The 25650-nt window shown below is 29.4% G+C and overlaps 1 protein-coding gene across 5 annotated transcripts in view; it reads right to left on the reverse strand.

Annotated features, from left to right (window-relative positions):
- Positions 1 to 25650, reverse strand: part of LOC142329850 (coronin-2B-like) — a 112056-nt gene that overhangs the window by 43128 nt on the left and 43278 nt on the right. For 4 of the 5 annotated variants that reach the window (XM_075374715.1, XM_075374713.1, XM_075374716.1 and 1 more), the window contains exons 1-2: positions 18676 to 18799; positions 1559 to 1756 (exon numbers count right to left, since the gene is read on the reverse strand). In XM_075374715.1, the coding sequence (XP_075230830.1) occupies positions 1559 to 1756; positions 18676 to 18711 (234 nt within the window). In that variant the 5' untranslated portion in view covers positions 18712 to 18799. Of the gene's footprint in view, positions 1 to 1558; positions 1757 to 18675; positions 18800 to 25650 lie in introns of those variants that run through there. The other variant, XM_075374714.1, reaches the window with a different exon arrangement.

The raw sequence follows: 25650 nt of genomic DNA on the forward strand, positions 1-25650 counted from the left end.
GGTACACTGGTTTGTTCATCCCTTCCACATGCTCAGTACGAGTTTCAACTCCATTCAGCCAACACATTATTTTTGACAGGGCCATCAGTGAAGTTTTGTTTTTGTTGTGTATTACAAAAATGGAGCATCGGAATTTAGAGCAACGTTGTGCAATCAAGTTTTGAGTTAAACTTGGGGAATCCACGAGTGTGACCTTTGAAAAGTTGAAACTGGTTTATGGGGAACATTGCTTATCAAGAGCACAAGTTTTCCGCTGGCACAAATATTTTTGGAAGGCCGAGAACAAGTTGAAGATCAACCTCGCTCAGGGAGACCTTCAACTTCAAAATCTGACGAAAACGTTTGAGCGTGTGAGGGTTCTTGTGAGATCAGACCGTTGTTTAACAATAAGGATGATGAGTGAACAGTTAAATTTAAACACTTTCACTGTACATCAAATTTTGACAGATGATTTGGACATGCAAAAGGTTTGTATGAAACTGGTGCTAAAAAATCACACAATGGAACAGAAGGGCAATCGAAGAAACTTGTGCGTTGATCTTCTTGAGAGGATTGACAATAACCAAGAATTCTTCAATCGTGTGATCACAGGTGATGAATCCTGGATATTTGAGTACGATCCTGAAACAAAGTGGCAAAGCGAAGAGTGGCACACGAAATTGAAACATGTCTTAAAAGGATGTCATTTTGGAACTCTGGAGAACATTCAAAAGACTGTGACCGACCGATTAAAAGCCCTACTAGTTGAAGCCTTCCAGCGCTGCTATCAGGAGTGAAAACAATGACTCCACCAGTGTATAGCTGCCCAAGGGAACTACTTTGAAAGGGATAATATTGTTTGAAAAAAATAAAAACTTTGGTAAGTAAAAAGTCAGTCTCATTACTTTTCTCACACACCTCATACATTTAAATTTTAACAGATTGCTATATTTCCCTTTATAGCTACTGCTTCAGCTATAGCTGGGAAAATAAATAAAAACAATTTTATTAAATTAATCAAAAACTAAGAAAAAACTTATCAATTCTTGTGAAAGGTAATGATAAAAAAACTAAAATTAATATAACAATAATAAAAACTTCTAAATAAGGCTAACATAATAAACTTAGTCAACTTAATACAACTGGTTAACTGAATTGGTTTGTAATTATGATCAGGCACAAAAATTATTGTTGCATTAAATCATTCCATTAAAAAAAAAATTACACATGAAAAAAAATAGTGTAAACAAAATAAATAAATGAGTAAGAGTTGTAAAACATAGTTAAAATGAGACAATAAAAAATTAAACAGAATAAACCAGATATACTATCAGTTATCTATGCCAATAAACAAGTTAAAAAAAAATATTTTTTTTATATACACTTTTGACTGATAAATAAAATAGATAGTATATAATCAAATTAATTTTATGAAATATAAAAACACAAGTACATCAGAGATTATTTTTTATCTACCAATTATATCATGTTATTTATGCTTTTATGTTACGATGTTATTTTACTTAATAATTATATTTTTGATAAATGCATGTATTAACCTTGTCATGTGCATGGTTACCTTATCAATAGGAAGCACAAGGAAAGCACCTCCCCCAGCAACCTCTGTTACAATAGCCACAAATTTTGGATTTACAGCACAGAAATGAGAGTCATGTGCATTTTTTGTTATTTTAACATTATCATAACAACGTTCTCGTTTGGCAGGTAGTCCAAAAACATGTCTAAATTTTGAACTTCTCACACCTCGAAACCACAGCTGTAAAAAAAAACAACAAAAAAGTTACTAAATATTACAGACAGATTATATAAACATTTTTAAGAAGAATGAAGAAAACAAACAGCAAAGTTAAATTAAGCTAAGAAATTCTATTAATAAAAGCACAAGACTACATTGAATGTATACAATGAAACATTTTAAGTTAAGTGTTAAGTGATATACATTAGATAATTTAAACGTTAAAATAGAATTGTATAATAAATAAATTTATATTTTCATATTTTCTAACAGAGTGCTTTATCTATAGAAATTTTACTGACTAGACCAATATGCAATAATTATTAATATTAGAAACTAAATATAAAACATAATTTTATTTAATCTATTTCATACTACTGATATTGTGAGTAGATGTGCAAAGTTATACACAAATTTTGTACTTCTAGTAATAATTTATCAGAAATATAATTATCCTGTTATGTCTCATTATCACATAACAGTCAACGATCAGTCAAAAATGAAACATGCTTTAAGTGCGTGCAATGATAGCCATTTCTAGTTAGCAGACCCTATCAAACTGTATAGGCGTCTTTGGACAATTCCACAAGCATACAGGGTCATTAGCCTGCTAAGCTCCAATAAAGAAGCAGCTGTCCTAATGACTACCACAAGGTGACAGCATAACACTGCAAATGAAACCAGGAGAGTTGACCCAACTCCCACAGCACTTGTCAAAGGAAGAAGAAATATAAAGGGTAAAGAAAAGAATGTAACAGAAAAGGTACTATAATCACAAAGAGGTACTTTCTCTAACAACTGAGTTACTAGAGACAGTAATTCATTTTTTCTATATGCATAATATTTCAGCTAAATATTTTTGGAATGTTTTTCCAAATATATTCTGAACTATATACTGAGAATGTATGTATTGACTCTGTAATATATACTTAGGAGTGCAGATTTCCAGAGGTCATCAATTACATGGATATATAAATACTCTACTACCTTATAGATTCAAAGTTAAATTTAAATATTCAAATGCATATGTTTTGGTGCAGTATAAACTAATATGAACACAATATAATTGGATAACTTATTACAAAAGTTTAGTTAAAATGATAGATATCTGATATCAAGGATTCTAGATGCTTGCAATTTTACAGAACAACCTTAATAATATAATATGAGATCTATTAATTGCATTTTTAATTACACATCAATGGAAAAGATATTTAGTGATATGCGATTCGTAACATGGTGTTCTTCATAACCTCCTCTGTAACCACATGTTCTTGGATTGTTTGTATCTCATTTAGTTTTCGAGTTATTGTTGTTTGGGTGCAACATGTTTAAGTGTTAGTAACGATTTTTGTAATGTGTGATTTTTTTATGACTGAACTTTTGTCGTTATCGTAAACCCAGCTTTCATCTCCCATTATGATCCTTTGCATGAATGTTTCATTGCCATTGGCTTTTTCAAAAAGTTGCCAACAAACGGCCACTTGATGTACTTTCTGCTGTTTTTCTGACAGTCAACTGGCGATTTGACGCACCAGATCGTCGATTTTCTGAATGTAGATGTCATCAGTAGAAGTCAAGGGTCATGGGTCATTTTCAATCAAACTAATGACCACTTTTAAAGTGTGAAAATATTTTGTAACACTGCGTATCACCCATCTCATAAGCTTTTTTCAGAAGCTGAAACATTTCTGTGAAAAATTTCCCCAGTTTGACGCAAAATTTTACGCTGTATTGTTGCTTCTGTAAACTGCACATTACAAAAACCGCTACTAATACTTAAACATGTTGCACACACAAAAACTAAATGAGATATCAACAATCCAAGAACATGTGGTTACAGAGGAGGTTATGCAAAACACTGTTATGGAAATGCAATTGGTTATGCAAATCCTGTCAACCAAACATCACTAAATGTCTCTGTTGGCGCATAATTAAAAAAGTTTGGTTATTTCTCAACAGACCTCATATTTTACTTAATTTTTGACATGAACTATTTATTTATTAATAGTTGATAACAAAATTCACCACCACAATTAAGTTTTGACAAGACTTGAAGGTAATCACAAAGAGCATTATATTAACAGAACTCAAAAACCAAATTACACTTGTAGATTTAAATGAAGAAATCTTTACGTTTCAGCCAAAACACTCACTCTAAAAGGGCTTCTTTCATATTTTTTTATTATTTTGATCCTAAGCATTTACCTTTATATTTTTACAAAGATGCAAAGTCTAACTTACTGCTCAGATTTTGTTTCCTCTTTGTTAAAAAGAGGAAACAAAACAAAATCTCTCTTGTACTGAAACTCTTCATATTTTAGGAAAAGATACCTAGTAGTCTCATTTGACTATTGGCATAATTTACTAAAAAATTACGCAACAGAATGAGTACAAGAGTTCTCCAATTAAATCTGCTTGTATTACATCGAGTTAGAAATCTAATAATTTTCCTAAGATAAAATACATTCAGTTTCGTAAAGAATCAGATGTATTTACAAGATTCCTGGATGATAAATATGTAAATATGTTACAAACTGAGACTTTCAATGTTTCTTTAGAAATTCACTATTTGACTGCTGTTCTGGTTGTCGTGCTAACTCCTCAAGCAGAAAATCATCCTTTTTCCTGCTCTCAACTGCTTAGTATCTAAGCAAACAATATAAATTTTGATGATTTCAGTAAGATAACATCTAGGCTGCCCTGAGTTAATCTTAAATGGTGACCATGTATATTGATATTATTAACCTTCAAATGCAAATAAAAGTAATTCTATCTACAGATATTTAAACCCTCCATTCATTAAATAGTAACAGGAACACTTGGCAGCAAAGAACATACAATACAAAAAACAGAAGTGTATTACACCTCTCTTCAAATACATTTTCATGTATCTGACACCCTAGCAAAAATGTTACATAACAGACAAGTATTTGTTACACATGGACTTTGATGAACATTTAACAGATTGCCACGGGTGTTTTTTTTTTTTTTTTTTTTTATATAACTAAAATCGATGAAGGCAATTAAAGAAACAGAAAAAATACATATCAGAATAATGACCAATGTTAAACATTCTGTTGTACAACAGCACAATTTATGTAAGTAATGGTTATTTATAAAAAATAATTTTGCCACTTACTGTTTTTATTTTATCCTCCACATTTAATACCTTTCCAGAGATATATGCTTCATTAGAACATTTTGTGGAAATTAAATTAAAAACATAATTAAAATATTGAAAATATGGGGGATATATGTTAGCAAGTCAGTTGATAAAATCAAATCAGCTGGTCTGTGGCTATTCCAATGTGTGGCAGATAATGCTACCATAATTTTAATATATATTTTAGGTAAAATAATTTTAATTAAATCATTCAACAAATCAATTATCATATTCAAATTTCACTAGTTCAATAATTATATCTGTGTTGCTGCTTTTTCCGTCTATTTTCTTGAGAGTAAAAACAAATGTAATTAAATTATTATTGAGAGGTAAAGTTGTATTTATTAATAATTTCTAACATTCTTAAGTTTTTTTTTACACTGAAAATTTAAAGCTTAGTATCCCTAATGTAATTAGATTTCCATTTATACTTAGAAATTATATTCTGATTCTAGGATGCAATTTATTAGATTAGTTATTAACTAACAATTAATGCAACTTAATAGAGTTATAAGTTGAAAAAAAAAAGTTTGGTATATATGGAGGCTCCCTGACCTTTAAAGCCCTTGACTCAACAAAGTTAAGACATTATTCTAAGCTTTAACTGTGTTATTTGTACATTTAAGAATATTGAAGACAAACAACAATAATAATAATCTAATAATTCAATGGATTATAAAAAATACTTCAGTTAAGATAAAGCTAAATAAAAAAAAAAACATTGGAAAATTATTACTTATAATAATATAAAACAAATTACAGCAGTAATAACACGCATAATATACATATACATATATATAAAAATTTAAGCATGTACAAGTCTAATGTAATAATTAACAATCTAATAACTCAAAAATAAATTAATGAAAGTGGAAAAAAAAATGAATTAACATCCAATAATTATACAATAATGTGGTTAAACATAAAGATCATAAGTGTATCATTAAAAAAATGATAATGATAAGCAATATATAATTTCATTTTTATTTATAATTTAACATAAAAAACATAAATAAATAATAACTACTACATAAACAATATTATAAATAACGCAGAAAAAAATCTGATTTTTCGAGTGCTAGATTGTAATGTTACCAAATATATTACAGTGCAGGATGTTAACTCATTCATCAAATTAATCATACGTGGTCAATGACTGGGGAAGTCACAGAGTGGTGTTAATAACAACTGTACATTATAGTCGACTATGAGTTCTAATGAATATTTCACACTGATTCACTATAATCAAAGCAGCCTCTTTTTTATAAAGGTTTTGTATTTGTTTAATATGCATTAAACTTTTAAAATATTTATTAAATATTAGCTTTTTTAACAGAGATTTTTTTCAACTTATTTAACAACACAATTTTGTAATGTTCTATACTGTAACGTACTGCAATAATGATCTGTAACACGGGATTGTACCAAACTACTGAATTTCAAATTTAACAGCAAACAGCAGCACAAGCATTTGTAAAAGAATAAATTTTTGTTAATATTACATTTTTAAATATACTCTTCATAACTAACAAATTATTATTACTTAACATTACTGATGTTTAACTTTCATTAAATATGTAAGTAAATAAATTAAGTATACAAGAAATGCAATCAAAAAACTTATTCACACACAATGCACTGGAGTTATAGAATGAAAAGCAAAACAAAAATATTCTAATGACATTAGAAATACCAATTTCCTATCAATGGCTATAAATGTCAATAATATACTTAAATATTTTATAATTTAAATTAATTAATATAGATTTTCACTTGCTAGCATGAAAAAATTCACTCTACTAAACATTTAAGTAACTAAGACATGCTTTCTACTGAAGCAAATGGTGCACAGAAGGCAAAGCAGACTGATGGGAAGCTGCCAGCTCACAGAGATCATAAATTCTCCTGGAATTCATTCATTAACTATACTGCAAAAATCCATTATTAAAAAAGATAGTTATTTCCTGGAAAACTGACTGTATCTTACGACTGGGAATAAGATAACTGAGCTTAATTATTTTTGATTTAAAGTGATGAAACAGAGAAGGGAAATTAAGCATTAGTTTCAAAACTCTCAATGAGAGACAAAATAACAGATTTTAACTTGTCCTGTCTGGTTTTGTACATAATCATTAAATATATATATTAGCCATTCTGATCTATTAAAATTTAACACAAATTTAAAATTGTAAATAATATTTGTTAATCTCCACTCAAGTTGAACATATTATGAAATCTAATTCATAGTTTTAAAAGATTGTATGTAGTGGACTGTGCTATATTGATACTCTTCTTACAGAACAACGTGTTAATGAGATATTTCTACTACAAGATAGAAGCAAGCTACAAATTATCTGAAAGATTACTAAAATCCTTCAACTATGTATTGCAAATAGTTGAGAACTAATTTTAATGATACACTTTGTAAAATGATTGACTCATGACTGAATAAGATTTATATCATCAAAATTAAATCATTTTAGTATATTTAACTCATGTTTTGTATGTTAGGTGCCATAATGTAATGGTTGTAGATAATCTGACACGAGACAGAAATCACTTACAAAATAACAACACAGCCATTTTCAAGAAAAACACCTTTTTCATAACACAGTTACTACAAAAAGTAATTTATCACCAATTTAATAATCAATTAAAAATAATTAAAATATTTTTATTCATAGCCACAGGAAATATAAATTACATTTTAAGCAAGTTATACTTTGTATAACTTGTAACATGTGTATGGATGTACAACTTGTACATGTGTTTCAAGGTATAACTTAATACGTATCAGTCATGGTGATTAATTAAGCTGATTAATGAGTCATCATATTATAGTCCAGAGGAAGGGTTAAACATTTTTGTGGCTCAATAAGTTTAAGTCAGTTACACTTGTTAGACATGAATACATCTACGTGTTCAGTGAAGAAAATAAAACTTAACTACATTTCTCTTTAACTGCATAAAAATAGCAATTCTCCATGGGAAAACAGATAATAGAAAAAATAAGCAGATACTGAAACAGTCATATCCAAAATGAGCATCAATGACAGATATGACAGATGAAGGCGTGTGAACAAGTTGCACAACCTGAAAAAAGTCAGTGCCAGTGTTCTGCAAAATTAGGCATTCCAAAAACAACTGTTCCAAGGTACTTTAAAAACTATTATATTTTACAAAATTCAGGGGCTAAAAAAAATTTATCCACAGGATAAAATTAAATGATTGAATTTGATAAAGATATTCTGGATAGATTAATCAAGATGGGGAATTTTTAAATAATTTATTTTCAATGATGAAGCTTTCTTTCATGTTTTGGGTCTGGTACATTGTCATAATGTTTGAATATGGAATACTGAACCTCTGCATGTCTTCATGGAATACTAATATGACAACGTAAAGTTAATATATGATGTACAATTGGACAAGACAGTTATTGATCCCTCTTTTTCCCGACAAACCTATAACAGGAAACAACTTCTTGGATATATTAGAAGAGCATGTAGCGCCCCAAATATTGGAAAATTTAATTCTCCAGTTAGATGGGGTTTGCACACATTTTGCCAAGTTCATGCAGATTATCTAAACAAAAAATTTTCTCAGTAATGGATTAAATGAAAAGGATGGAACTCTGGCCTCCACAGTCTCCATATCTTACCCCAAAAAATTTTATCTGTGGGGCTATTTAAAGACACAAATATTTTCTGTTCAAATAGAAATTTTGACCATTTAAAAAATATCACAAGCTGTTTAGTCTATCAAACCAAATAATCTCTTGTGCATAGCAAAATCTGGATATTACCTTGATACCTTCAAGGCAACTAAACAAGCTCATACCGAGCTCTACTAAACAGGTAAAATTCTTGGACAGTTTCTTTTCATTTTGATGTATAGTTCATATCTCTTTAATGCTTTGTTCTATAATTATGACAGTTTGAAGTCTCACCACTATTTTAAAGAGACTATATATTACTGCTAATACTTACAGCAGCAACTGCTGTGAAATAGAAAAACAGATACTCAACTTTCACTATCAAACTTGATAAATTTTACAATTAATTTTTTATTAATTAATGAATTAAAATCAATAATAATAAACTTAACAATGTAACTGAATAATGATACTTGAAAAATATGTTTCAAATATTCCACTTTTTAAAATTACAGTTACAAAAAATGAAATAATCTGATATTTTTTCCTAACCATTACAGCCGTTTTTTTAGATGCAATAAATCTTTTATTTAACAGATTTACTACATATGTCAAATAATTTTGATAGCAAGTTCAAATTACAGATGAACAAATTAAAACGATAAACATTAAAATTTATTATTATAGAAAAACTTAAACAAATTTATTTTATGAAATAAAAGCATCCTAATAATGTTTTTTTAATGTCTGTTAAAATGAAAATAAATAAATAAAACTGCAACGCAATAATTAGCAAAATATAGAACAATAACCTCATAATTTTTCTGTTCGGTGACCTTCAAATTACTTTGAATAACTTAAATTTAGAAAAAAATGAGTTTAATTTTTACATAATGACAAATCAAATAAAAAAATTATAAACAGAGCGAGAAGGAAAAGATAATTAACTAAAACCTTAACCTTCAAAAGACATCTTTTTTAATGAATGGAATGATAATGAAATTATAAAAAAGCTAACAAAATAATAAAAAAATTCTACTGTCAAAATAAAGAAAAAAATGCAAAGCAATAACTATTTTTTTCACGATGAATTTAAAATTAATAAATAATAAAAAGATAACTAAATTATGATGTGACTTTGACTTAATTAACAAGAGAAAACATAAAAAATTAATTAGGAAATAAAAAAAAACTTGAAAAAGAATTACTTTGAAAATCAAATATCAAATAACAGTTAAAAGAAATCTGATAGGTAATATTATAGTATAATCAATCAAAGCATTTTTACTTTCTCGGCTATATCGATATATGCTGCTACAGCAATAACGTGTAAATATAGATTGGTCAAAAAGACTACAAAATTGGTCTTTTTGATTTTAAATTTTGTGCCTTAAGAAGAAATTTAAAAAAAGTTTAAACAAAAAAAATGATTTAAATAAATTGTAAAAAATCTGCAGAAAAATTTTTTATTCCAATACTCCCTAGTCTAAAAAACGTTTTTTTTTTTGTTAGATGGACATTTGTACCTATGCACACACATACATTATGAACATATGTACAAGGTTTGTAAATAAAGTAATGAGACTGGTTCAGAAAAACTTTTTATTTATAATCCAATTATACATGGACTTTTATCACCTTGGGAAGCCATGCAATGCTTCAAATGGATTTCCCACTCTTCATAGCAGTGTTGGAACTCAGAAACGGGAATATCCTTCAGATGGTCGGTTACATTTTTTTTTGTTTTCTATTGTTCCAAAATGGTGTCCTTTGAGGTTTTTTTAAGTCGAGAACAAGAAAAAGTCGCAGGGACTCAAGTCAGGTGAATAAGAAGGTTGAGGAACTACACGATGTTTTTCTTTGCAAAAAGCTCATTAATTGAGAGTGCAGTGTGACAAGGTGCATTGTCATGATCCAGCATCCAGTTGTCTTTGATGGCTGGTCTCACACAACTCTTTTCTGCAGTCTTTCAAGAATCTCTTGGTAAACATATTGATTGACAGAATGTAGTCTGTCCTGTAGGAAAAAGCTCCTTATGGACAACGCCATTACTATTGAAGAAACAAATTAGAATGGTTTTAATCTTTGATTTGCTCATTTTTGCTATTTTTGGGATGTGGTGAGTTTGAAGTGTGCCACTCCTTGCTCTGGCAGTTTTTTCTGGGTAATATCCAAGATTCATCATCAGTAATAAAATTTTTTAGAAAATCAGGATCAGTTTCAATTCGCTCTAGAAGACTGTAGCAGTTGGTTTTCTGTTCAACAGTGAGGTTTTTTGGGACCAATTTTGCACAAACGTTTTTCATGTCCAATTCGTTTGACAAAATTTGATGGACTGTGGTATGGCTAAAATTCAATTGTTCTGTAATCATTCTGATATTTAATCAGTGATCGTACCGTATCAAGTCTCTGATTCACTCAACATTGTCATCACTTTTTGAGATTAATGGTCTTCCAGAGCGTGGATCATCTGCAACTGATTCCCGGCCATCTGAAAATGCTTTAAACCACCCAAAAACTTGGGCTCGTGACAGAGCATCATCTCCATATGCCCTTTTCGATTTTGTAAAAGTTTTAGTAGCATTCTCATCGAATCTAACACAAAACTTTATTGCACAATGTTACTCATAATTGGTATCACTCATTTTTGTAACGAACAAAAAGTCGTTTCATGAAATGTTTGTTTACATTTCACGTGGCAACAATAGACTAAGAATATTAATACCTAATATAAATCAGCTGTTCATACAACCATATGTTTACTAATAATTTTACAGTGTTGCCAATTTGGCTGCCAAAAAAACTCGTCTCATTACTTTATTTACAGACCTCGTATGTAAATAGGTCTTTATTTGCTCTTGTAACTCGGGACTCCATTGACTGATTTTCTTCAAAATTTGTAGATAGGTACCTTCTGGAGGAAAGTTATTACATTTTTACAAAAACTGGAAAAAGGGATGGGGGTATTTTGGCCAAAATAAAGTTTCAAATATTTACTGGGGCACTACCAAAACAATTTTCTTACAAAGGTTGAAGCTTTTTATCCAGAATACAAATTATTAAACAAATTTATTTAATATTCACTCTTCTCCCCCAAAAAATGAATATATAGTTTTTTTTTTAGCTATATCATGGTTCAGGAAAGGAGTTAATGGGAGTTTTTTACATCTATATTTTCTCCATCAATAAGCTTTCAAAATACTTTAAATATATTTACCTATCCCACTTCAATGGTCTGTGGTAACAAAAAATATATTTTTTAAATTTAAATCCATCTTGCAAGTTACCCATTGCATTTAAAATGTATAACTCGTTTATTTTTATAGTACTTGCTCTTTAGTACTGTTTGGAAAAAAGATTAGCCAAAGATTTTCACCCACTTCCTAGAAAATTACAACCTTATGGCTATATCTTTGTGTATTTTTTAAACAATTTTGAAAAGTTATTTTTTAAATTTATTATCACCTTTTAGGGATTATTTTCTTAAAAATTAATTTTACCTGAATACTCCCCTTGATTATGGGAGCTCCCAAAATGAAATTTTTTTCACAGTTTCAAATCTTTAATGCTCAAAACATACTTTGTTAAACAACAGTCACTAAAATAATTTAATATCCCTCCCCTGATAGGGAGTTTTCAAATTTAAAAAAAAAGAATTGAAATACTAAAAATGTTTAACTGAAATATTTTAAAATGTTGATATTAATTTATTGTAAATCAATTATAGTTAATATTTTAATCATTATAAACAACTCCCTAATGTATGAGCCCCAAAATCCTCATAAAGGTTGAAAACATATTTTTCAAAATCGTAAAGCAAATATGTAATAATATTAAAAATGTTGGTTATTGCTTTATTTTGTTGAGCATCTAGGCTTCAAAAATTGAAATCTAAGGATTTCTATGTAATCAAATAAATAAAATTAAATCAAAACCATTAAAATTTATTACGATACATGTTTCTTTTTTTTTTTTAATATATCAATGCAGAAATAAGTGAAGGTGGCCAATTGAAAATTTTTTAATTATCTTATGATAAGGATTACGAACTGCATAACTTGATGCCAGTCAAGTTATGCAATTATTGATGAATAATAAAAAGGTTTTCTATCTTCCGCCAACTCATTTCCTCTTAGAAATAAGTTTCTGAATTTGCCAGGTTACCTCTGTAATTTAGTGGTAACTAAATGATCACATGAATTTTTTTCTTGATACAAATGAAGATTGCAAGTCATTTTTTCAGAGAAAATTCATAATAGTTGTAGGTATGAATTTTTCTCTGAGCACAAATGCGTGTGTGTAATTAACAATCATCACCTATGAACATGCCAAAATAACTGAATAAAAAGGTATATTAAAATAGCTTAATACCAAAATAACCATATTAAATAGCCTTGATTTAGTAATTACAATCCTGAATTGTAGTTTATTTTCAAATACATTTTTTCCCTTTACAATAGATTAGTATACGAAGAATTTAACAAAATTTTAATATTTCATTAAATATAAATGTAAATTGTGACTGAAAATGCCTAAAAACTGAATTTACCTCTCTACTGATGAATTTTATCAATCTATTAGGCGACCCCTAATGATGAGTAAATAATATATAGGTTAAAATTTTTTTAAAATATTTACAAATGAATATAATATAGATTTAAGTATGAATATAATGTTTGCATCTGTGTATGTTTGTATGAACATGCAATTGTGCAAATGTCTATAATAAAGTGAGCACAAAAAAGAAAGAATAGTCATTAATTTAAAAAAAGGAACAAAAAGAATCTAGTCCTAAACAGAAAAAAAAGCAAAATATTCTATAAATAATTTTGCTTCATTTTAAACAACTTAGCAACCTTTTCTTTACTAATAGTTCCTGAAATGTTTTTCTGTTTCTCAAAGATAAAGCAACAAACAAAGGAACTGATGCATGCCATTTTTTTTTTTTGCAATAACAGTTGTTTCTAAAATTTATGATCATTTTCAAACACAACAAATAAAGAAGTTTTTTGGGAATTTTGAACAATTTTAAGAATATTCAATGTTAGGTTATTTTCTAGTACTTTTACTTTTTCTTATATTTTAATTCTAAGTCTTTATTTGAGAATCACCATTTATTTCTGAAAAATTAAAAAAATCATTTAGCTAGTTTTTAAGTTAAAGCACATGAGACGTTTGAAGTACATAAAATAAGGGATTACCTAATTCAAATCATAAATCAAAACATGAAAAACAAAATGAAATGGAAAATTACAGTCCAAGCCAAAAAAATTCCTTAAATAAAGGAACTTAACAGTTACACAGTTTTGCAAAGTAAATAAGTAAAACTGCAAAGACCATTTTGAAGTGAAACCTTTAAATTAACAAGAAATTTTTCACAATCGCTAACCACTTACAATTTCTTTGAACATGGAAATAATAATATAATTTTAACACACAAAGTAACCAGTACAAGCACCACTAATAATAAAAAATAACAATGTAAGTAAACCTTTTTTAACATCTGTTCCTAATATATCCAAAAATATTGACAAAAACTACGAGTATCAATATGTATGTAGTCACTATGTTAACAAAAATAATATAACAAGACAACATAAACTACACTGAAAATAAATTTACAACAATAGAAAAAAAAGAATTATTAGATTTATAAATGGAACTAATTTAGTATCAGTATAAACTATGTACAACAAAACAAGAAAAATGAAAATAAATGACACTATTGTATTAAAAAAATAAAAATACCAAATACAGTACTACTATTATAATAATGTGTGACAAGGTACAATATAATGAAACACTATTCAACGTATATTATGTGATTAGTTTTTATTGAACATTATATTCATCTTTCATAAAGCTAGTGTATAAAACTGACATGAATAATAATAGGTGCATTAAAAAGAATGAATAGAACAGTAATACTAGTAATTCTGTTATTAAATTGAAAATATCAGTTAATGCATTCCACAGTTATTGAAATACATTTAAAATAATGATTCTAACGAAGTAACTTTTAATCTGAGGATACTGCAATACTAAATTTCGGATTACAAAATTTGTTTGTAGGAGGATAAGCAGTTATTTTATGATTTTAGCCACTTTTATGCATAAAATAAAATAAATTTCTTTTAGAATACATATGTTTAAACATAAGCAAAGAATTGAAGAATTCTATTATTTTGTTTAGATGAAATGAACTCAAAATTGTTTGGAAGAAACTGTATAGTTATATATATATATATAAAATAAGTATATATTAAAATACGTTGTTAAAACTCAAAAAAAACTTCCAATGGCTGGACTGTTTATAGTTCAGTCTTGATACTTTTGCAGAACACCAAATTTCAGAAACAGATGAGGATAATCCTTTCAATAGTCAATCCTTGCCAAATTATCCGATAACAAAATTAAAATGCGGCTGGTAAAATCTACTTATTTTTTATCAGAGATATTTAGATTGAAAAGGGGGACTGCTACTTTATTTTCAGTATGTATCAGCAGCCGTCTTGTAGGTGTGGGTTGGCCAATTTATATTTTTTTGAGGTTTGTGGAAACTTTAACAACTTCCTTGTTTTTAAATATATCCAGTTCAAACAAAAATAAAGTTAATCTTCATAAAACATATTATATTTTTTGTCCATGGCATATTTTGGCGTACACACAAGGAAACAGCTCAAAAAACTAACCGAAAATTTAAGTTATAAAAAGACAAAATTTCTACTTTGAAACTATATATTTTTGGAGATAATAGAAACCAGTCTTTAATTTTACACCTATAATAATAACATAATAACAAAAGCGACAATGAGAAAAGTAAATATCTCTTTCTTTTTTACTTTAAAACAAATAAGTAATGAGAAGACATAAAGGATATGTAAATCTCTACAATAATTAATTTTTTTAATGGGAATAATTCAACTTTCTTATCTCATTATTTTAAAATTAATTTTACTATTACAATAAACTGTAATGTATAATATACTAAAAATTCCTTAACATAACTGTACCGTTATAAAGAACAACCAAAGCATATTACACAATAAATGCTTTACTTACAGCATTACATGTAATTTTAAAAAACCAGAAGTGAATATTAATACTTAACCAAGAGAAGAGATTTTAGATACAATTAAAAAGTACTTAGATTTATAAGTAAAAAAGATATGTTGGATATTTACTGCCAAACATGTAATATCGTGAATATCTTGTGATATTCACAAACCAAACTACGTGTACAGACATATTAATGCATTTATGCATTGAGGTTTTGAATAGAAGAGTAAAAATAATTTACATTACCAGTAGAGAAATAAATGCAACATATTTTACATATAAACCAAGAATTCTGGGTAAATTCAGTTCACCTACAAAAGTAAATTTACATATTCTATTAGGCTTCTGTTACTCTGATATCAAATTCTGAGATCAAAACAGTTCAATGTTCTTAAATTTTGTCTAAATATATATTAAATATAACTCTGTAATCTCCTTGGAAGTGTATCTGTCTTTCAATAAGAAGGTTCTGGATTTGAAGCCGTCATGCTTGACACTCAATATGACTTTCTAACATTTTAATTAATGTATAAATTTCACATGAATCAGATATATTCATATCACATAATTCCTCGTATACTAACTATTCTAGTAATCTTCCTGGGACAATTTCTTTTGGTTTATAACAATCAAAAGATTCAAGTATCCACTTGTAAATGATTAAGACATATCTGTTGTTTCTCTTCAATGATATTACACAATAAATCCCCAGTCATAAACTTCTTTTCTTCTTGAACTTCCTTTCGTCTCTAGTATTTATTCACTATTTTATGGAAACTTTAACAACTTCCTTGTTTTTTAAATATATCCGGTTCACACAAAAATAAAGTTAATCTTCATAAAAATATTATATTTTTTGTCCATGGCATATTTTGCCCTACACAGAAAGAAATAGCTCAGAAAAATAATTGAAAATTTATGTTATAAAAAAAGACAAAATTTTTACTTTGAAACTAAATATTTTTGGAGATAAATAGAAACCAGTTTTTAATTTTTTTTTTTTAATAGCATTTTTATAAGACTACTTACTGCAGAAACCTGAGAGTCATAACCTTAATCTTTTTAGAAGCTTCTAAATATTCTTGTTCTGTGTAAAATTGGGTATATTTAAACTGAAATAATTTCAAAGGGAAACATCACAAAAATCTAAAATTTTTGCAAAAGCAACTATATACGTGTAAAACACTACTTATACAAGTAATTTTGACTAGACTGGGTAATCAATTTGAGGAAATGATGTTGTCATGTTGACAAGTCTACATACTGGATCAGCAAAATTAATGTAAGGCGTAAACCATAGAAACAAATCACATTAGGTGCTCAAGGATAATTGTGACAGATAACAACAATCAATCAATTCGTAAGCTTACTGAAGATGATCAGTACCTTACAGCTGAGGAAACTGCTTCGGAAATGACATCAATCACCCATTCCATTTTCACAAAGCATCGGGTTCCTCAAGTCTGTGTGAGATGGATTCCAAGGCTTGACCCAAAATCAGTTATTGATCTGACAGGAAATTTGCCAAAGGCTCCTGAATCAATTTTGACGAAAGGAAGATAATTTTTTGCACCAAAAACTTAGTTGTGATGAGACATGAGTCATCATTATACTCCAGAGACAAAATTTGTGAGTGAGGTGAAGTCTTACTTGCCCTGTAAAAGCAAAAATGCAGTGTCAACTGGAAAAGGTCTAGCGACGACTATATTTTATGATAGAAAGATGTACTGCTCGTCAATTTTCTCCATGAATGTTGCACTGTTAATGCTGTGTATTACTGCTAACACTTGGATAAAGTAAAGGACACCTATAGAATAAAAGACGACAGCTAATCGATGTAGTTCTTTCATGACATGCCTCACACAACCATTAACATTTGGGATAAACTGGACAAGATTTACAAAGAAATCTTAGAACATCCTGTACAATCCAGATTATAATCCTGTAACTTCCTTTTTATTTGAGCCACTGGGAAGAAATCAAGTTCAGGGCAAAAACAAAGTAGAGGAGTTCGTTCATAACTGGTTCTTAACACATTTTTTTAAGATTCAGGAGCTTACTGTCGAAAAAATATGTAAAACTTCAGGGAGACTATATAGAAAAGCAATAAATACATTTTATATATTTATTTTAGACTATTAATAAATGATCAAAACCGAAGTTCAGTTATATTTGATTCACCTTCAACCATAAATTCAAAGTATGATTATAATTTTTTTCCCCTAATGTGTACATTGCAATTTGTTCAATAGTGAACAATTAGCAAACCCCTCCCCCCTCCCACAATGGGCCAATGAGATGATAATATGCATGACATGTAAATGGGTTGCAATCTTGAATAGAACCAGACTTAACCTTCAACTTTGAAAATCAGGTGTTAAACAACTGATTTGCAATGACATGTTAACTACTAGACCAGCCCAGTGTGTAAATATAAAAAAAATTTGCTGATAATACATAAAAATTCATTTTCTAGGGAAGTTTTTATTATTTGTGGGTAAATATAATAAACTGAGTACCTCTTAAACAATAGTTTTGTTATTTATTTCCTTTTTACAAATGTTAATATACACCAGGTCACTTAATATTCATACAGATAAGTACAAAGGACTGAAATACAAAACCTGTCCCCCCATTTACAGTAGATTCCAATTTTAACCAAGAACGGAATTTAAGAAAATCAGCTTTAATTTTGGCTATAAATACAACTCTGTGATTTTGGTTACATAATTTCCAAGAAGCAGGCATAGATATTTAATAAGTTATAGACATCCTAAAGAACCTAAAAGATATTTCTCAAAATTTTAAATTGTGGAGAATTCTTTAAAATAAGTGCACACTCTTAGAGTTAACACCAAAATATTTAGTACCAAAAATTACACTTTAGAAAAGTATTAAAAAGGTCATTTCTAATACTAGAGTTAAATAAAAAAATAAAAATAATGCTAATAAGAATCATTACTTTCTATTATAACCATTAAGAATTCAATTAAATTTTATAAAATAACTTATAACTATCAACAACATATTGTAATGAATAAAATCAAAATAAATACACACCTTTTGAGGTTTTACAGTGAAACACTCATCTGTCATTATATAAAGAAATAGATGAACAAAATAGAGTAAATTAAATTAACACTTTTAAAAATACAGCAATAAAATTTTATGGAGTAATTCCTATATTTTGTTATTCACTGATGATTCATAATAACAAAAGAGAGATAATTATCAAAAGAAACAAATCGAACAGAATAAAATAAAAAATATTAACTAAAAATACAAATTTAAATACATAGAATAACTTGAAAAGAAGTTTTTAATATAATTACAGAAGATTATCTTATTTTTAAGAACACAATATTCAGTACTATACTGAAAAACAAGAAAAAAATATATATAACCTTTAAATACTTTTCAATCATTAAATTAATTAACTTATAACACAAAAATATTTTATACTATTCATCCATTGACACAAATCAGTTTGGTGACAAAGTATCAAGTGAAAGATATATAATTATAAATTACAGATAACAGAACTAAAATATTATTTTTCTTAATCTAAATAACCTTGTTAAAAAATGAATGACACTTGACTGTTAATATTGTTATATCGATAGATAAAATGTGAAATAAAACATGCGTTTTCAATATTATAAAATATAAAAATTAAGAGAGAGTGAGTGAGTGACAGCCGAAGGGGCTGAGCGAGGGAGAAAAAAATGTATGGGCATGAAGAGGATTGCAAAATAATTTAAGAATTAAGAAGATAAATTTTAGATATGTTTGCATACATAATAAATATATGTATGCATATCTAATATATACATATGCCAAATTTGTATTATATATAGTATTTTTCAAAAACCTGCAAAACCCACTAATAAATTATCTATCCCTTCTCTTTATTAAATCTATATACAGGTGATCCATACTTTCCATCTAATATTTACAGCAAAAGGAAGGATTATCATAGAATTTTGGTGTAAAATATCTATTGAATAAATCAAATGTATAAACTCCAATGAAATAATTTTCCACCATCTTATTTAACTAATATGTAGGACAGTTCTTTTCTTAATGAATAGAGACTGTTTCTCAGAATTTCAAAATGAAAGACCCTATTTATATTTTGTAATACGATATTCTAAAAAGCTTTCCCATGGTATCATTTCAATCTAGAATTTATTTTTAAAATTTAAAAAAAATGGTGGGCTGAGGTTTACAACTGTTATTTTGATGCTAAATTATAAGCAAGTAAAAATAGTTGTAACTTGCTTAGAGCACATATTGTTACAACAGGTGGGATCTATGTAGAAGCCAAAATAAAGACCAATTCCTGAAGAGTGGTAGCAATTGTTTCAATAAATTTCAAGGGCACAGACTAACTAATTATACAACCTGAACAGTACAAAATTAGAGCCTATTAGGATCTGAGTACTGTGGGGCTGAAAACAATGAAAAGCTGCAGCTTTATTTTTATACAACTATTTCTTTCTTCTCTCTACATAATTTTTTCTCTTATTTTAGAGATGAACAATTGAACCATTATTGCCCAAAAATGATAACCAGAAAGATGCTACAATGCAAATGACTCGCAGTACAAGGATAGTTTTCAGAAAAAGATTAACAAACCTAACTACAATCAAAATCAACCAACAGAAATTTTTTGGGCACAATAAAACAAATGAAGTGTACATTACTGTAAGTAACCACCTGAAAATAAAATAAACGAAGCCAAGATTCGTATAATGAATCGATTAGAAAAAAATTAAATAACAGAAAAAAAACTGATATACATAAATTTTTTTTTGGAAATTAAAATAATTCATAAACATATTGAAACACTGTGCTAATTAAATTCAAAAACAACTCGACCACCAAAACACAGTAATAAAAGATTTTTTGTCACTATCATTTGGTGGCAGAGTTATTTTAGACGACGCGCGCGCGCGCGCGCGTGTGTGTGTGTACAGTAATATCGTTTATAGCGACCTCTAAGGAATCGATGAGTTTAGGTCATTATAATCGACAGTCACAACCACCGATGTTTAGGTAGCTTAGTGGAAATACTTTAATATGCCATCTACACGGGTATTGTAATACAGTTAAATAATAACCATTAAAAATAATAATAATAATTTATTTACCCAATAAAATAATATAAAAAAAACAAAAAATGTACAAATTACTTTTTCTGCAAAAAGTCTGTTATTTTGCTTTGTTTCGAACATTTCGTGTTGTAATAAAGTTTTTGAAGGTTCTTTTCTAAATCAAAACAAAACTCTTTGTTTCTTCATTAGCAATTTCTGTTCTGTAAAACTGAGAAACCGGCAAACGGTTTTCATTGCCGCTAAAACTTCTGGAAGATCTGGCGGGTTGATGTCTTCAGCGTTACCTTCGTTGTCATTATCTACGTCCCCGTCTATTTCTGCTAGTACTGAAGCCATTACATCATCGTCTGTTACCCGTTTTGTGCGTTTCTAAATCTTTGCCAACCTCTTGATAATCTTTAAACAATGCATTTGACAACGATTGATTTGGAGACTATTGCCCCATTCCGCTAAAGATTCTTCTTGGCATGCAACGTCAGTAACTTCGTCAGCCTGTGGTAAAAATCATCCATATCGAAAGCAATTTTTTTACAGTCCTCGGAGAAACCTCGTTCCATAATCTTTCTAACATAATTATAGCATTCAGAATAATTATTTGTTTCCTTTTATTGATCTAAATCCTGTATCATTTGTAAAATTAGGTTTTTATGTTGTGGACTTTTACAGACTTGATCTAAGGGCTGTAAGACTGCTGTTGTTGTCGGTGGTAAGAACACTAACGTTATACACGAAAGATTTTCAACGTCTGAATGAGCCGTCCGAAAAAAAGAAAACCGTCCGGAAGCCGGACCCGTTGTATCCAAGCTGAAGCTATTTCACGTGCTTTACCGAATTTTTCAGAAAAATCGTTTGCCTTAGTCTGCAATACAGGGCGCTAATAGGGCTATCAGTAGTCCTCTGCTATTTAAACCATTTTAACAGCGCATGGTCTACATCATCATGTTGACTAGGCCGTAATTTTTTTGATTTCATAGAGTTTGTTTCAAACTTTTTGTTATATTTTCTAATTTTTTCCATATCCCCGATATTGTCGAATGACCTACGCCTAATTCTTGGGCAATGTCCTTAATAGTTTCACCATTCTCTAACCGAAGAAAGCAAAAAAAAATCTGACAACAATGATTGCAAATTTTTCCCATATTTGACTATACTAAACGAGTTATTCACTAGAATGGGGCTTGCAAATATTCTTCAGATAAATGTATTTAAATGCATTTTTGGATTTATTTTGTTTTAAGCGGTGTGACAGTGTACAGGGGTGGCACAACCAATAGCCATTGTTACTGTATGTGCGATGAATATGACTAGCTGCTTCTGGCCTCCAGTTATTTGACTAAAAACCTTAAAAGTAATTAAAAAAGAAAAAAAAAGAAATAAAGTAGTCATCTCCTAGCAGTATTTGTGAAGTATCACTAAGAAACACGCAAAATACATTTTTACCCATACAAAGTACAAGTAATCAGTTTTAACTAATATTTTTTATGATAAAGGCAGACTGTTTTGAACCTACATTCTTAGGACATTCAAAATTCTAGGTTCTGTTCTGAACAAACTGTTGCTCTTAAGAAATTATAATACACTGACATTTTTTTAAAACTGAACAGCCTTTATTTTTTATTTTATCATTATTTTCAGAAGCATGAGTTTATGCTTGTGAAAATACACAGCGGGGTACAAGGGGTAGAGCCCCCCTGAGTAGACAGGAAGGGCAAGTGAAGTGAGTCACGACTGACTAAATTTTTCCTGACCATGACGGGAAACACATATAACCATATAGCGCAGGCGAATTAACTATATAATCCTACCAAATTATTTATTGAAAAATTTTAAATACTCTTATATGTATTTAAAAGACTTTGTATTTTTGAACAATTATTCAATTATTCTAAACTGAAAAATAAAACTCGGTGTGGACCAATTAATTATTGTATTTATGTTCAGATTTTAATTACGGATATCACAAGCAAGGCTGCAATGAGGGATATATTTACATGTTTATAAATATACCTGAATATTCCTCTATCTATACTTTCTTACATACATATTTCTAAACAAATAAACAAGTAGACACATAGAGACTCATGAGATAAGTACAAAAAGTGTTCCCACCTGTTGATTTGATCACTGGTAAAAAGAAATTTAATTACTAAAAAAGTCTAACAATTTCAGATATTTAACAGCTTTTTAATTTTAGTAACAACAACCAAAATATTATCAATTCTGTTTGCTAGATCAAATCTAGCACTTAAAGCAACATAATAAGTGAGGAAAATATGATGAACCATTATGTGACATTTATCCTTGGGGCATACTGACTACCACTAGATGACAGGAGAAATTCATGCATTAAACTGGTGTGTCTGAATTATAAATAACAAACCATGAGATCCTATAGGGTGAAATATTTCAAAGGTAAAATAGTTAACCTAATTGGATCTTCAGCTGGAGACTATGCAGAAGGGATCATCAGTATATATAAGAAGAATCAAGACATTTTTTGAGTTGGATAATGAAAGAACAGAGGTTTAAATGAGAGTGTAGGTTAAATAACTTAAAAATTATATGAGTAGATAAAGATTAAACATTAAAGGATTAATGTGTAAAAAGCAGCAATTATCATGAAATTATAAAATAACACAAGATCTGATTATTGAAATACAGGAATAGGATAATACTGAATAAAAAGGCCAAACAAACTGTACATTACTACATGCAACAACATGAGGAAATTATTTTATAAACAAAGGAAATTATTTTACAAACCAAAGACTATTATACTTTTTAGTCAACTTTTTCAGCAAAAGACAGAAATATAAAAATATACATTTTATTAGTCAAATAAGTAAAAGATGATGAAGATCTAACAAAGGACGATTGAATTGCCATAGTAGGGGAAGAGGGGGGAATGGTCAGGAATTATGGACAAAGTAACAAAACAGGAACTATATAACTACTCTTTTAGAATTTTTTATAAGGTATAAAAGACGGTTACAATTGACTTTTTAAAAATCATAAGATATGAATACAGATCAGGTCTGGAGGTACAGGATGGTTTAGTAATGATTAAAACAGTAGTTGTTAAAGTCTTTTTTCTTCAGGGCTTGAGTACAAATATGAATGAAGCTGGTGCATAGGGATATTAATGGTAAAGAAGAAGGGAGGGGGATGGATGCTCTAGCTACCTTGGCATACAGGAGGCTTCATCGTCAGTTGCTCAATGCATTATCACAAAGTGTCTCATGTATGAGGGGATCAAACCCTCCTCTGAAATTTTGACTGCATGAGCAGTTTGAGGATGTGACATTGTCAAGCACTGTAGTCTATGACTGGGCCAGCAGATTAAAAGGAAGGTGTGTAACTATAATATATAATTTACAATAGCATTCAAGGATAAGTGGGTATAGAGCATGGAAGTGCCCATTCCATTATTACAAAGCACCTTTGGTTTGGCAAAATCTGTAAGGGGGTTCCAAGACTTTTATACAAAATTAGAAACAGAAACAATAGAAAGCTTTTGAACTGATTTTGATGAGTTAAGTAATTTTTTTAATTGGATAGTCATATGTGATGAAACATGATTCAACAATATACTGCCAAGTTAAAATCAGCGAATGTGGAGTGCCCTATTAAGGCGAAAATGGGTCATCAGCTGTATAAGTCCTCGCAGCCGTCTTTGGTGACTGGAAAGGTATATTGTTTGTTGATTTTCTTCACAAACATTGCAGTGTGAATGCTGCATACTACTGCCAGTTCTTGGACAAAGTGAAAGCTGCCTACAGAAACAAACGGTTCGTCAGCCAATCTGAGATGTCTCCTTCACAACAATGCTAGTGCCTCACACAGTCATTAGCACTTAGGATAAACTGGATGAAATTTACTGGAAAACCTTGGAAAATTCTGTAAAGTCCATATTTAAAAGCCTGTGTCTTTTTTTTGGCCCTTTGAAGGAATCGCTGAGAGATCATAGATTCTAGAGCGACGATGAAGTAGAGGAGTTCATTCAAAACTGGCTTGTGATACATTCTCATAAATTTTATCAAGGTGGATTCAAAAGGTCCCCATATATTGGAAAAATGTTAAAACTTCAGGGAGTAAAAAATGGATTAAAGTAATAAAGGACATCCAACATTTATTAAAGGTATCGTTACTATTATAAGAAATACATGTCAACAAAACTATCTATTTTGAATTTAGTAACAAATATTATACACACAAAAAAAAATACCTTACCTACGGGATTTCCACAATCAACAATTATGTCAAAAATATATTTACAGGATTTTGAGAGTAAATTGGTATATGACATCACTCATACATATAAAGTTTTAATAGGGAAACAGTATGTTGATGATATTTTTATTATATAAACGAGGGTTATTTTTTTTTCAAGGTCCGATCGGTTACGAAATTAAAACCACAGTGAAAATAAAAAACTTTTTATTTGTAACAAGTACTTACATAGTTACACTATTTCTCTATAGTCGCCACTCCGATTTAGACATTTGTCGTAGCGTGGTACCTACTTTCCAATACCCTCGTCATAGAACGGAGCTGCCTGTGTTTTCGGCCATGTTTCTACGCTGGTCTGCAGCTGGATGTCTGTGCCAAAATGTTGTCCTCCTAGCCAGCGTTTCATGTGAGCAAAGAGGTGGAAATCGGATGGAGCCAAGTCCGGGTTGTATGGTGGGTGATCAAACAATTCCCAACGAAAACACTGCAGGAGCTTCTTTGTTACAGCTGCAGTGTGCGGCCGAGCATTGTCATGGAGAAAGACAATGCCTGATGACAACATTCCTCTCCGCTTATTCTGAATCGCCCTTCGTAGATGTTGAAGAGTCACGCAGTATGAGGCTGCAGCGATGGTCGTGCCACGTTCCATGAATTCCACCAAGAGAACTTCATTCCGGTCCCAGAACAC

Source organism: Lycorma delicatula, chromosome 9 (assembly GCF_047948215.1).
Source record: "Lycorma delicatula isolate Av1 chromosome 9, ASM4794821v1, whole genome shotgun sequence".
Lineage (NCBI taxonomy): Eukaryota > Metazoa > Arthropoda > Insecta > Hemiptera > Fulgoridae > Lycorma > Lycorma delicatula.